Source organism: Oncorhynchus clarkii, chromosome 27 (assembly GCF_045791955.1).
Source record: "Oncorhynchus clarkii lewisi isolate Uvic-CL-2024 chromosome 27, UVic_Ocla_1.0, whole genome shotgun sequence".
NCBI lineage: Eukaryota > Metazoa > Chordata > Actinopteri > Salmoniformes > Salmonidae > Oncorhynchus > Oncorhynchus clarkii.
This window is the reverse complement of record NC_092173.1, coordinates 50,273,367-50,287,742: the sequence shown is the minus strand read 5'-3', so window position 1 is coordinate 50,287,742 and position 14,376 is coordinate 50,273,367. Positions and strand designations below refer to the sequence as shown.

Sequence of the window (14,376 nt, the reverse complement as noted above, 5' to 3'; positions counted from 1 at the left end):
AGCTCTGTTCCCTGTGAGCTCTGATCATACGGGACACCTCCCAGCTCTGTTCCCTGTCAGCTCTGATCATACGGGACACCTCCCAGCTCTGTTCCCTGTGAGCTCTGATCATACTGGACACCTCCCAGCTCTGTTCCCTGTGAGCTCTGATCATACGGGACACCTCCCAGCTCTGTTCCCTGTGAGCTCTGATCATACGGGACACCTCCCAGCTCTGTTCCCTGTGAGCTCTGATCATACGGGACACCTCCCAGCTCTGTTCCCTGTGTGCTCTGATCATACTGGACACCTCCCAGCTCTGTTCCCTGTGAGCTCTCATCATACGGGACACCTCCCAGCTCTGTTCCCTATGAGCTCTGATCATACGGGACACCTCCCAGCTCTTTTCCCTGTGAGCTCTGATCATACAGGACACCTCCCAGCTCTGTTCCCTGTGAGCTCTGATCATACGGGACACCTCCCAGCTCTGTTCCCTGTATGCTCTGATCATACTGGACACCTCCCAGCTCTGTTCCCTGTGAGCTCTGATCATACGGGACACCTCCCAGCTCTGTTCCCTGTGAGCTCTGATCATACGGGACACCTCCCAGCTCTGTTCCCTGTGAGCTCTGATCATACGGGACACCTCCCAGCTCTGTCCTCTGTCAGCTCTGATCATACGGGACACCTCCCAGCTCTGTTCCCTGTGAGCTCTGATCATACTGGACACCTCCCAGCTCTGTTCCCTGTGAGCTCTGATCATACGGGACACCTCCCAGCTCTGTTCCCTGTGAGCTCTGATCATACTGGACACCTCCCAGCTCTGTTCCCTGTGAGCTCTGATCATACGGGACACCTCCCAGCTCTGTTTCCTGTCAGCTCTGATCATACGGGACACCTCCCAGCTCTGTTCCCTGTGAGCTCTGATCATACTGGACACCTCCCAGCTCTGTTCCCTGTGAGCTCTGATCATACGGGACACCTCCCAGCTCTGTTCCCTGTGAGCTCTGATCATACGGGACACCTCCCAGCTCTGTTCCCTGTGAGCTCTGATCATACTGGACACCTCCCAGCTCTGTTCCCTGTGAGCTCTGATCATACGGGACACCTCCCAGCTCTGTTCCCTGTGAGCTCTGATCATACTGGACACCTCCCAGCTCTGTTCCCTGTGAGCTCTGATCCTACTGGACACCTCCCAGCTCTGTTCCCTGTGAGCTCTGATCATACTGGACACCTCCCAGCTCTGTTCCCTGTGAGCTCTGATCTTACTGGACACCTCCCAGCTCTGTTCCCTGTGAGCTCTGATCATACTGGACACCTCCCAGCTCTGTTCCCTGTGAGCTCTGATCATACTGGACACCTCCCAGCTCTGTTCCCTGTGAGCTCTGATCATACTGGACACCTCCCAGCTCTGTTCCCTGTGAGCTCTGATCATACGGGACACCTCCCAGCTCTGTTCCTTGTGAGCTCTGATCATACTGGACACCTCCCAGCTCTGTTCCCTGTGAGCTCTGATCATACGGGACACCTCCCAGCTCTGTTCCCTGTGAGCTCTGATCATACTGGACACCTCCCAGCTCTGTTCCCTGTGAGCTCTGATCATACGGGACACCTCCCAGCTCTGTTCCCTGTGAGCTCTGATCATACGGGACACCTCCCAGCTCTGTTCCCTGTGAGCTCTGATCATACTGGACACCTCCCAGCTCTGTTCCCTGTGAGTGAGCTCTGTTCTGTGAGCTCTGATCATACGGGACACCTCCCAGCTCTGTTCCCTGTGAGCTCTGATCATACGGGACACCTCCCAGCTCTGTTCCCTGTCAGCTCTGATCATACGGGACACCTCCCAGCTCTGTTCCCTGTGAGCTCTGATCATACTGGACACCTCCCAGCTCTGTTCCCTGTGAGCTCTGATCATACTGGACACCTCCCAGCTCTGTTCCCTGTGAGCTCTGATCATACTGGACACCTCCCAGCTCTGTTCCCTGTGAGCTCTGATCATACTGGACACCTCCCAGCTCTGTTCCCTGTGAGCTCTGATCATACGGGACACCTCCCAGCTCTGTTCCCTGTCAGCTCTGATCAAAAAGAGTACACTCTAAAGGTCAAAGTGTAAGTTACCATTTAGGATGGAGACATTTTAAGGTCAATGCAATTATGTCCATGATTTGATCAGTTGATGTTTGGCTTGAAAACCTTACAAGTCATCTGATTGGTCACATAACACTTCCCTCTGGACACTTTCGGCATTTAGCAGTAATTATCTGTTAATGTTAAACATGAGGATGGGAGGAGGAGGGCTGAATCATTGGACATATTTAACCTCTGGTATAAACAATTTACTTTATTTACGGACCAGATATTTATGATTGCATCTTTCTCATAGGACATTTACTGTAAAAATGCCCATATATTGTAGACGATTATACGATAAAATCCCTAAAATGTTCAATATTTTGTGTTGTACCTCCTGATAATTGTTCATTGGACAATGTGTTTATGACCAGAAAATAATTATGACAATGATAATACACTGCTCAAAAAAATAAAGGGAACACTAAAATAACACATCCTAGATCTGAAAGAATGAAATATTCTTATGAAATACTTTTTTCTTTACATAGTTGAATGTGCTGACAACAAAATCACACAAAAATGATCAATGGAAATCAAATGTATCAACCCACGGAGGTCTGGATTTGGAGTCACACTCAAAATTAAAGTGGAAAACCACACTACAGGCTGATCCAACTTTGATGTAATGTCCTTAAAACAAGTCAAAATGAGGCTCAGTAGTGTGTGTGGCCTCCACGTGCCTGTATGACCTCCCTACAATGCCTGGGCGTGCTCCTGATGTGGTGGCGGATGGTCTCCTGAGGGATCTCCTCCCAGACCTGGACTAAAGCATCCGCCAACTCCTGGACAGTCTGTGATGGATGGAGCGAGACATGATGTCCCAGATGTGCTCAATTGGATTCAGGTCTGGGGAACGGGCGGGCCAGTCCATAGCATCAATGCCTTCCTCTTGCAGGAACTGCTGACACACTCCAGCCACATGAGGTCTAGCATTGTCTTGCATTAGGGGGAACCCAGGGCCAACCACACCAGCATATGGTCTCACAAGGGGTCTGAGGATCTCATCTCGGTACCTAATGGCAGTCAGGCTACCTCTGGCGAGCACATGGAGGGCTGTGCGGCCCCCCAAAGAAATGCCACCCCACACTATGACTGACCCACCGCCAAACCGGTCATGCTGGAGGATGTTGCAGGCAGCAGAACGTTCTCCAAGGCGTCTCCAGACTGTCACGTCTGTCACATGTGCTCGGTGTGAACCTGCTTTCATCTGTGAAGAGCACAGGGCGCCAGTGGCGAATTTGCCAATCTTGGTGTTATCTGGCAAATGCCAAACGTCCTGCACGGTGTTGGGCTGTAAGCACAACCCCCACCTGTAGACGTCGGGCCCTCATACCACCCTCATGGAGTCTGTTTCTGACCGTTTGAGCAGACACATGCACATTTGTGGCCTGCTGGAGGTCATTTTGCAGGGCTCTGGCAGTGCTCCTCTTGCTCCTCCTTGCACAAAGGCGGAGGTAGCGGTCCTGCTGCTGGGTTGTTGCCCTCCTACGGCCTCCTCCACGTCTCCTGATGTACTGGCCTGTCTCCTGGTAGCGCCTCCATGCTCTGGACACTACGCTGACAGACACAGCAAACCTTCTTGCCACATCTCGCATTGATGTGCCATCCTGGATGAGCTGCACTACCTGAGCCACCTGTGTGGGTTGTAGACTCCGTCTCATGCTACCACTAGAGTGAAAGCACCGCCAGCATTCAAAAGTGACCAAAACATCAGCCAGGAAGCATAGGAACTGAGAAGTGGTCTGTGGTCCCCACCTGCAGAACCACTCCTTTATTGGGTGTGTCTTGCTAATTGCCTATAAATTCCACATGTTGTCTATTCCATTTGCACAACAGCATGTGACATTTTTTGTCAATCAGTGCTGCTTCCTAAGTGGACAGTTTGATTTCACAGAAGTGTGATTGACTTGGAGTTACATTGTGTTGTTTCAGTGTTCCCTTTATTTTTTTGAGCAGTGTATATTCATAGTATAAATGTTCCGTTTCTGACACCTCTGACGTCTTTTTGTGATTTGACAGTATGATCACTACTGTGACCTGTTATAGTACTGTGACCTGTTGTACTACTGTGACCTGTTGTACTACTGTGACCTGTTGTACTACTGTGACCTGTTGTACTACTGTGACCTGTTGTAGTACTGTGACCTGTTATAGTACTGTGACCTGTTGAACCGTATCCAGGTCCCTTTCGTAAAAGTGGATTCTAACCTCAAGGGAGAATAAAGGTGAAATCAAATGTTTTTATCTGTTCCACAGCGTCACCCCCAGTCTTCAGCCCTAACCCTGTCCGTCTGATCGCCACGCTGGGGAAAGACATGTTGTTGGGATGTAGACCCAGAGCATCTCCCAAGCCTAGAGTAACATGGAGGAGAGGAGACAGACGCATTCAGCCCAGCAGAAGGTATGGATGGAATCTGAAAAGATTTGACAATGTTTAGGAGCAGACTGTGACTGTGCTTTCTAGCAGACACAGATTAAGCCCAGAACAGGACTAAACATATTTATCTCTGTTGCGCTTTTCAGTCCAGCACTTAGTCTGTTTCTGGGGAAATGCCCCTAAAACCATTTTCTTCCTCAATTGTACACAATGGTTCAAAAAATATGTGTGTCGTGCTTTATCCCAACCTCCCCACATACACCCTCACGTTGGAGTGGTATATCCCAACCTCCCCACATACACCCTCACGTTGGAGTGGTATATCCCAACCTCCCCACATACACCCTCACGTTGGAGTGGTTTATCTTAACCTCCCCACATACACCCTCACGTTGGAGTGGTATATCCCAACCTCCCCACATACACCCTCACGTTGGAGTGGTATATCCCAACCTCCCCACATACACCCTCACGTTGGAGTGGTTTATCCCAACCTCCCCACATACACCCTCACGTTGGAGTGGTATATCCCAACCTCCCCACATACACCCACACGTTGGAGTGGTATATCCCAACCTCCCCACATACACCCTCACGTTGGAGTGGTTTATCCCAACCTCCCCACATACACCCTCACATTGGAGTGGTTTATCCCAACCTCCCCACATACACCCTCACGTTGGAGTGGTATATCCCAACCTCCCCACATACACCCTCACGTTGGAGTGGTTTATCCAACCTCCCCACATACACCCTCACGTTGGAGTGGTTTATGTGTGGACTGTTGTTTCCATTAGGACTACAGAGAGTACAAACTTGTGATTGATAGATTACTGTCCTGTCTGTATTTAAATGTGATTGATAGATTAGTGTCCAGGCTGTATTTAAATGTGATTGATAGATTAGTGTCCAGGCTGTATTTAAATGTAATTGATAGATTAGTGTCCAGGCTGTATTTAAATGTAATTGATAGATTCGTGTCCAGGCTGTGTTAGATCGTGTGATTGATAGATTAGTGTCCAGTCTGTATTTAAATGTGATTGATAGATTATTATCCAGGCTGTATTTAAATGTGATTGATAGATTAGTATCCAGGCTGTAATTAAATGTGATTGATAGATTAGTATCCAGGCTGTATTTAAATGTGATTGATAGATTAGTGTCCAGGCTGTGCTAGATCGTGTGATTGATAGATTAGTGTCCAGTCTGTATTTAAATGTAATTGATAGATTAGTATCCAGGCTGTATTTAAATGTGATTGATAGATTAGTATCCAGGCTGTATTTAAATGTGATTGATAGATTAGTATCCAGGCTGTATTTAAATGTGATTGATAGATTAGTGTCCAGGCTGTAATTAAATGTGATTGATAGATTAGTATCCAGGCTGTATTTAAATGTGATTGATAGATTAGTGTCCAGGCTGTATTTAAATGTGATTGATAGATTAGTATCGAGGCTGTATTTAAATGTGATTGATAGATTAGTATCCAGGATGTATTTAAATGTGATTGATAGATTAGTGTCTACTCTGTATTTAAATGTGATTGATAGATTAGTATCCAGGCTGTAATTAAATGTGATTGATAGATTTGTATCCAGGCTGTATTTAAATGTGATTGATAGATTAGTATCCAGGCTGTATTTAAATGTGATTGATAGATTAGTGTCCAGGCTGTATTTAAATGTGATTGATAGATTAGTATCCAGGCTGTATTTAAATGTGATTGATAGATTAGTATCCAGGCTGTATTTAAATGTGATTGATAGATTAGTGTCCAGGCTGTATTTAAATGTGATTGATACATTAGTATCCAGGCTGTATTTAAATGTGATTGATAGATTAGTATCCAGGCTGTATTGGAAGGTGTGATTCATAGATCAGTATGCTGGCTGTGTTGGAACATTTCTGTAGTCCCAGGATAGGAGATAACGTGGTATAAAGGGGTAGATGTTTCTAGCTGTAGTCCCAGGATAGGAGATAACGTGGTATAAAGGGGTAGATGTTTCTAGCTGTAGTCCCAGGATAGGAGATAACGTGGTATAAAGGGGTAGATGTTTCTAGCTGTAGTCCCAGGATAGGAGATAACGTGGTATAAAGGGGTAGATGTTTCTAGCTGTAGTCCCAGGATAGGAGATAACAGATACAGATACAGGTGGTAGAGAACACTCCATAGAGGGAGGATAATGGAAAGGGTCCTACAGGTGGTAGAGACCCCATAGAGGGAGGATAATGGAAAGAGTCCTATGGGTGGTAGAGAACACCCCATAGAGGGAGGATAATGGAAAGGGGGTCCTACAGGTGGTAGAGAACACCCCATAGAGGGAGGATAATGGAAAGAGTCCTACGGGTGGTAGAGAACACCCCATAAAAGGAGGATAATGGAAAGGGTCCTATAGAGTGAGGATAATGGAAAGGGTCCTACAGGTGGTAGAGAACAACCCATAGAGGTGTAACTAAGAGAGGTAGAACTAAAAGCAAAATGGGAACAACAGAAACTAGAGCTGGAATACAAGGAAAGAGAGCTTGCAACCAGACTAGAACAAAAACAAGAAGAATGTGTGCATGCCATTCGATTAAGAAAGAAGGATCTGGAAACACTCAGAATCCAGTCAGGCCATCCTGTGGTGGTGTGGTTCTCAAGAGGTCAAGGACCTTGAGGATTTAAAGACACTCATACTTCTCTGGTAGTTCACGAATTGCCTTCATGACAGGGTTGCTACTTACATTCATGAGCACAAGGATCTCACTCTTGAGAAAGCTGTAGTCCTTGCAGATGAGTTTGTATTGACACATAAAACTACCTTCACAAACAAAGCACCCAGTTGATATCCCTACGCAGAAAGCAATCCAAAGAGGGTCTACACTGCCCAAAGATAAGGATTGGCAGAAAACTGTTTTTTTTTGTATGTGGCAGTTTGTCATTACTGCCGTGAGAAAACTACATTATCTCTAGTGTTCTAAAGTTGAAACAGAAAAGTGAGTGAGAGAAAAAAGCAGTTTCTTTTCAAGGGAGGACCCATTAAAACTCTGGTTCATCTGGTGTATGTCCTAAACAAGAGTTTGGTTCGTGTGTCTGCCAAGTGGGGATTGCTGTTTTTTATTTGATTTAACCTTGGTTTATACAGTTTTTTCTCATTGAGATAACATCTCTTTTCCACGAGAGGCCAGGGCCAATAGCAGCAGAGGGAACAACGTTTTCAGACACAACAACTTACATTCAAGACAACATTAAACAAAACTATAAACACACATACAATACAACAAAAACATTTTACGTTAACAAACACGAAAGTCTTGACTAATAAACAGCTGTCCTAAAGACAATTACACTCTTCTATGATATATACTGTACATCAATCAAGTGTTTACACTCCACCAAGGAAACTAGATCATCAAATTTTAAAATGTTCAGGAGAGAATTCCAGGTCCACAGAGCTTAGTAACTAAAACTATTTCTACCATGACCCGTTCTAATTTTTGGTACTGTTAGAAGCAAATGAGAATGGGAACGTAATAGATATTTATTTACTGACCTGATTAAAAAAGAACAGAAATAAAATGGCATTTTACCCAATATGGCCTTATAAATCAGTGTTAAGCAGCCGGTGAAGATACAGCGAGCCACTGGGGCACCCCGGTGGAGGGTGCTTTGCCTTTTTCTGACACCTCAGCAACTGGTTACAGTGTGTTAGTACAAGGCGTGGAGATGGGTTGCATGAAAGTTTATTTGTATAATGTGAACCACGAGTCTGATCTTATTTCTGATTCCGTTGTCGTTGGAGTGAGGCCTAGCCTACCGGTGAAGCGGGTCTTATTTATTTTGGGAAACGACTTGGCTGGAGGGAAGGTCCTGTCAAATCCTGTTATTTGTAAGGAACTCAGAGTGGAGAAACCTGATTGGTCATCAGAAAAGTACCATAGAGTGTTCCCAGTGTGTGCCATTACACGTGCAATGTCTAAGAAAGTTGCAGAGAGCAAGTCTAGTGTTAAGGATGACGTCAAACAATCCCACAATGGTCGATCTGACTGAGACGTTGATGGGTGATCCTAATTTCGGTAAACCTTCTGAGTTGACCTCTCCTTTGAAAATCCCAAAGGCAGACCACTGACAGAAGAGAGGGTCACTACAGTCGACACTTCAATGTCTAGGAAACAGCTGATTGCTGAACAGAGTAAACATCTTTCCCTCTCACCTCTTTTTGCTGAGATACGTCCAAGGAGTTTGATGACGTTTGTGTGGGTTACTTTGACAGAGATGGTTTTCTGATGATGAAATGACGTTCTCACACCACTTCTGGGCCCAGGGTATCTCAAATTGGACAAGAGATACGGAGGTTGGCTCTCGATGGTAGCTCTCGATGGTAGTATGGCTACTTCTTCTCGCCTGTTGTGACTTACTGTAAATCCTGTTGCATTTGCCAGCGGACGAGTAAAACCAAACCAATGTGTACTGGTTGCAACTCTACAGCCTATTTCTGTCAGCAGAGTTATGGTGGAGTGTGTTGGTCCTTTGCCCAAAGCAAAGAGTGGTGGATAAGTTTCTCTTGACTATCATGTGCACTGCCACTCGTTTCCCTGAGGCCATTCCACTGAGGAAAATCACCAGTATTGCTAAGAACCTGGTGAAATGTCATTGTTTGTACTTCTGTAAGTAGTGCAATCAAACAAAGGTTTGAATTTCATATGAAAGGTCTTCCAACAAGTGCTACAGAAGTTGGGTGTTATCCATTTCCCCTCTAGTGCCTACCACCCAGAGTCTCAAGGTGCTCTGCAGAGATTTCATCAGACTTTGAAGTCTGTGTTGAGAGCTTACTGCTTTAAGTTTGAGAAAAACTGGGATGAATGGGACCTTCTTGTGCTGTTTGCAGTGCAAGAGGTTGTTCAGGAATCTCTCTTTTAGTCATGTCAGAGGTCCTTTGAGCTTGCTGAGAGAGAGGTTGTTGCAAGGTAACACCTTAAACGAACAACTTAAACAAATCTGTTGGAGTATGTTAGTGCTTTTTGATACAGATTGCACCCTGCCTGTGAGTTTGCCAGTAGGAATCTGGAGAAGGCACAAACGAAAATGACAGTTTGGTATGATCAAAAGGCCACACTTTCGATGTGGGCGACCAAGTCCTGGTTTTGTTGCCCATTCTGGGGTCCCTGTTGCAAGCCTGCTTTTTAGGCCCTTACCCCATTGTGTAAAAAAATTGGTAATTGGGAATACATCATTGCTGGAGCGCAGGAAGAAACCCCAGCTGTGTCATTTCAACATGTTGAACCCATACTTAACTCACTATACTTCACTTGTCTTCGTGGGAATAACGCAACATTGTTGCTCTGCCTTTAGAATACCAAGGTTTATTCTCAGATGTGCCAACTCAGACAAATGTACTAGAGCATGACATTGATGTTGGGTAATCAAACAACATACCTATCGAGTGAATCCTGAAAAGAGAGAGAAACTTTGCAGTGAGGTGGAGTTCATTCTTGAGCACGATGTAGCAACAATCTGAGGAGTTCTCCCAGTATTAGTACCTACGGCAGATGGGTCTCTGTGATTTTGTTACGGTTTTCAGAAACTCAATGACGTTACTAAGCGTAACTCGTACCCTTTGCCCAGCGGTTGATGATTGTGTTGATGCTACTACGTACAGTGGGGAGAACAAGTATTTGATACACTGCCGATCTTGCAGGTTTTCCTACTTACAAAGCATGTAGAGGTCTGTAATTTTTTATCATAGGTACACTTTAACTGTGAGAGACGGAATCTAAAACAAAAATCCAGAAAATCAAATTGTATGATTTTTTAGTAAGTAATTAGCATTTTATTGCATGACATAAGTATTTTATACATCAGAAAAGCAGAACTTAATATTTGGTACAGAGATCATACGTTTCCTGTAGTTCTTGACCAGGTTTGCACACACTGCAGCAGGGATTTTGGCCCACTCCTCCATACAGACCTTCTCCAGATCCTTCAGGTTTCGGGGCTATCGCTGGGCAATACGGACTTTCAGCTCCCTCCAAAGAGTTTCTATTTGGGTGCAGGTCTGGAGACTGGCTTGGCCACTCCAGGACCTTTAGATGCTTCTTATGGAGCCACTCCTTAGTTGCCCTGGCTGTGTGTTTCGTGTCATTGTCATGCTGGAAGACCCAGCCACGACCCATCTTCAATGCTCTTACTGAGGGAAGGAGGTTGTTGGCCAAGATCTCGCGATACATGGCCCCATCCATCCTCCCCTCAATACGGTGCAGTCGTCCTGTCCTCTTTGAAGAAAAGCATCCCCAAAGAATGATGTTTCCACCTCCTTGCTTCACGGTTGGGATGTTGTTCTTGGGGTTGTACTCATCCTTCTTCTTCCTCCAAACACGGCGAGTGTAGTTTAGACCAAAAAGCTCTATTGTTTGTCTCATCAGACCACATGACCTTCTCCCATTCCTCCTCTGGATCATCCAGATGGTCATTGGCAAACTTCAGACGGGCCTGGACATGCGCTGGCTTGAGCAGGGGGACCTTGCGTGCGCTGCAGGATTTTAATCCATGAAGGCGTAGTGTGTTGCTAATGGTTTTCTTTGAGACTGTGGTCCCAGCTCTCTTCAGGTCATTGACCAGGTCCTGCCGTGTAGTTCTGGGCTGATCCCTCACCTCCCTCATGATCATTGATGCCCCACGAGGTGAGATCTTGCATGGAGCCCCAGACCGAGGGTGATTGACCGTTATCATGAACTTCTTCCATTTTCTAATAATTGCGCCAACAGTTGTTGCCTTCTCACCAAGCTGCTTGCCTATTGTCCTGTTGCCCATCCCAACCTTGTGCAGGTCTACAATTTTATCCCTGATGTCCTTACACAGCTCTCTGGTCTTGGCCATTTTGGAGAGGTTGGAGTCTGTTTGATTGAGTGTGTGGACAGGTGTCTTATATACAGGTAACGAGTTCAAACAGGTGCAGTTAATACAGGTAATAAGTGGAGAACAGGAGGGCTTCTTAAAGAAAAACTAACAGTTCTGTGAGCGTGGAATTCTTACTGGTTCGTAGGTGATCAAATGCTTATGTCATGCAATAACATGGTAATTAATTACTTCAAATCAAATCAAATTTTATTTGTCACATACACATGGTTAGCAGATGTTAATGCGAGTGTAGCGAAATGCTTGTGCTTCTAGTTCCGACAATGCAGTAATAACCAAGAAGTAATCTAGCTAACAATTCCCAAACTACCACCTTATAGACACAAGTGTAAGGGGATAAATAATATGTACATAAAGATATATGAATGAGTGATGGTACAGAGCGGCATAGGCAAGATACAGTAGATGGTATTGAGTGCAGTATATACATATGAGATGAGTATGTAAACAAAGTGGCATAGTTAAAGTGGCTAGTGATACATGTATTACATAAAGATGCAGTAGATGATATAGAGTACAGTATATACATATGAGATGAATAATGTAGGGTATGTAAACATTATATTAGGTAGCATTGTTTAAAGTAGCTAGTGATACATTTTACATAATTTCCCATCAATTCCCATTATTAAAGTGGCTGGAGTTGAGTCAGTGTGTTGGCAGCAGCCACTCAATGTTAGTGGTGGCTGTTTAACAGTCTGATGGCCTTGAGATATAAGCTCTTTTTCAGTCTCTCGGTCCCAGCTTTGATGCACCTGTACTGACCTCGCCTTCTGGATGATAGCGGGGTGAACAGGCAGTGGCTCGTGTGGTTGTTGTCCTTGATGATCTTTATGGCCTTCCTGTGACATCGGGTGGTGTAGGTGTCCTGGAGGGCAGGTAGTTTGCCCCCGGTGATGCGTTGTGCAGACCTCACTACCCTCTGGAGAGCCTTACGGTTGTGGGCGGAGCAGTTGCCGTACCAGGCAGTGATACAGCCCGCCAGATGCTCTCGATTGTGCATCTATAGAAGTTTGTGAGTGCTTTTGGTGACAAGCCGAATTTCTTCAGCCCCCTCCGAGGAACTTACAATTTAATACCCTCTCCACTACTGTTCCATCGATGTGGATATGGGAGTGTTCCCTCTGCTGTTTCCTGAAGTCCACAATCATCTCCTTAGTTTTGTTGACGTTGAGTGTGAGGTTATTTTCCTGACACCACACTCCGAGGGCCCACACCTCATCCCTGTAGGCCGTCTCGTCGTTGTTGATAATCAAGCCTACCACTGTTGTGTCGTCCGCAAACTTGATGATTGAGTTGGAGGCGTGCGTGGCCACGCAGTCGTGGGTGAACAGGGAGTACAGGAGAGGGCTCAGAACGCACCCTTGTGGGGCCCCAGTGTTGAGGATCAGTGCGGTGGAAATGTTGTTGCCTACCCTCACCACCTGGGGGCGGCCCGTCAGGAAGTCCAGTACCCAGTTGCACAGGGCGGGGTCGAGACCCAGGGTCTCGAGCTTGATGACGAGCTTGGAGGGCACTATGGTGTTAAATGCCGAGCTGTAGTCGATGAACAGCATTCTCACATAGGTATTCCTCTTGTCCAGATGGGTTAGGGCAGTGTGCAGTGTGGTTGAGATTGCATCGTCTGTGGACCTATTTGGGCGGTAAGCAAATTGGAGTGGGTCTAGGGTGTCAGGTAGGGTGGAGGTGATATGGTCCTTGACTAGTCTCTCAAAGCACTTCATGAGTGCTACAGGGCGGTAGTCGTTTAGCTCAGTTACCTTAGCTTTCTTGGGAACAGGAACAATGGTGGCCCTCTTGAAGCATGTGGGAACAACAGACTGGGATAGGGATTGATTGAATATGTCCGTAAACACACCAGCCAGCTGGTCTGCGCATGCTCTGAGGCGCGGCTGGGGATGCCGTCTGGGCCTGCAGCCTTGCGAGGGTTGACACGTTTAAATGTTTTGCGGGCCGTGTCAGTGGCACTGTGTTGTCCTCAAAGCGGGCAAAAAAGTTATTTAGTCTGCCTGGGAGCAAGACATCCTGGTCCGTGACGGGGCTGGTTTTCTTTTTGTAATCCGTGATTGACTGTAGACCCTGCCACATACCTCTTGTGTCTGAGCCGTTGAATTGAGATTCTACTTTGTCTCTATACTGACGCTTAGCTTGTTTGATTGCCTTGCGGAGGGAATAGTTATACTGTTTGTATTCGTTCATGTTTCCGGTCACCTTGCCCTGATTAAAAGCAGTGGTTCGGGCTTTCAGTTTCACGCGAATGCTGCCATCAATCCACGGTTTCTGGTTTTGGGAATGTTTTAATCGTTGCTATGGGAACGACATCTTCAACGCACGTTCTAATGAACTCGCTCACCGAATCAGCGTATTCGTCAATGTTGTTGTCTGACGCAATACGAAACATATCCCAGTCCACGTGATGGAAGCAGTCTTGGAGTGTGGAATCAGATTGGTCGGACCAGCGTTGAACAGACCTTAGCGCGGGAGCTTCTTGTTTTAGTTTCTGTCTGTAGGCAGGGATCAACAAAATGGAGTCGTGGTCAGCTTTTCCGAAAGGAGAGCGGGGCAGGGCCTTATATCCGTTGCGGAAGTTAGAATAGCAATGATGTAAGGTTTTTCCAGCCCTGGTTGCGCAATCGATATGCTGATTACTTAAAAATCATACAATGTGATTTTCTGGATTTTTGTTTTAGATTCCATCTCTCACAGTTGAAGTGTACCTATGATAAAAATGACAGACCTCTACATGTAGGAACACCTGCAAAATCGGCAGTGTATCAAATACTTGTTCTCCCCACTGTATGTTAGCAAGTTCTATCTGCTGAAGGGATATTGGCAGGTCCCTCTAACTGAGCGCACCAATGAGTTGTCTGCTTTTGTCACTCCTGATGGTTTTCCTACCTTCGTCTTCTCTACGGGTTACAAAATGCCGGAGCAACGTTTCAAAGGCTCATGTACTGTATGCTACATGATCTGGAAAATGCTGAGTCAT

At 45.9% G+C, this 14,376-nt stretch overlaps 1 protein-coding gene across 1 annotated transcript in view; it reads left to right on the top strand.

The window, feature by feature from the left end:
• LOC139385502 (contactin-5-like) overlaps window positions 1–14,376 on the top strand; it is a 535,984-nt gene that overhangs the window by 359,005 nt on the left and 162,603 nt on the right. The window contains exon 12 of the mRNA XM_071130610.1: window positions 4,369–4,513. Coding sequence (XP_070986711.1) covers window positions 4,369–4,513 — 145 coding nt within the window. The remainder of the gene's footprint in view (window positions 1–4,368; window positions 4,514–14,376) is intronic.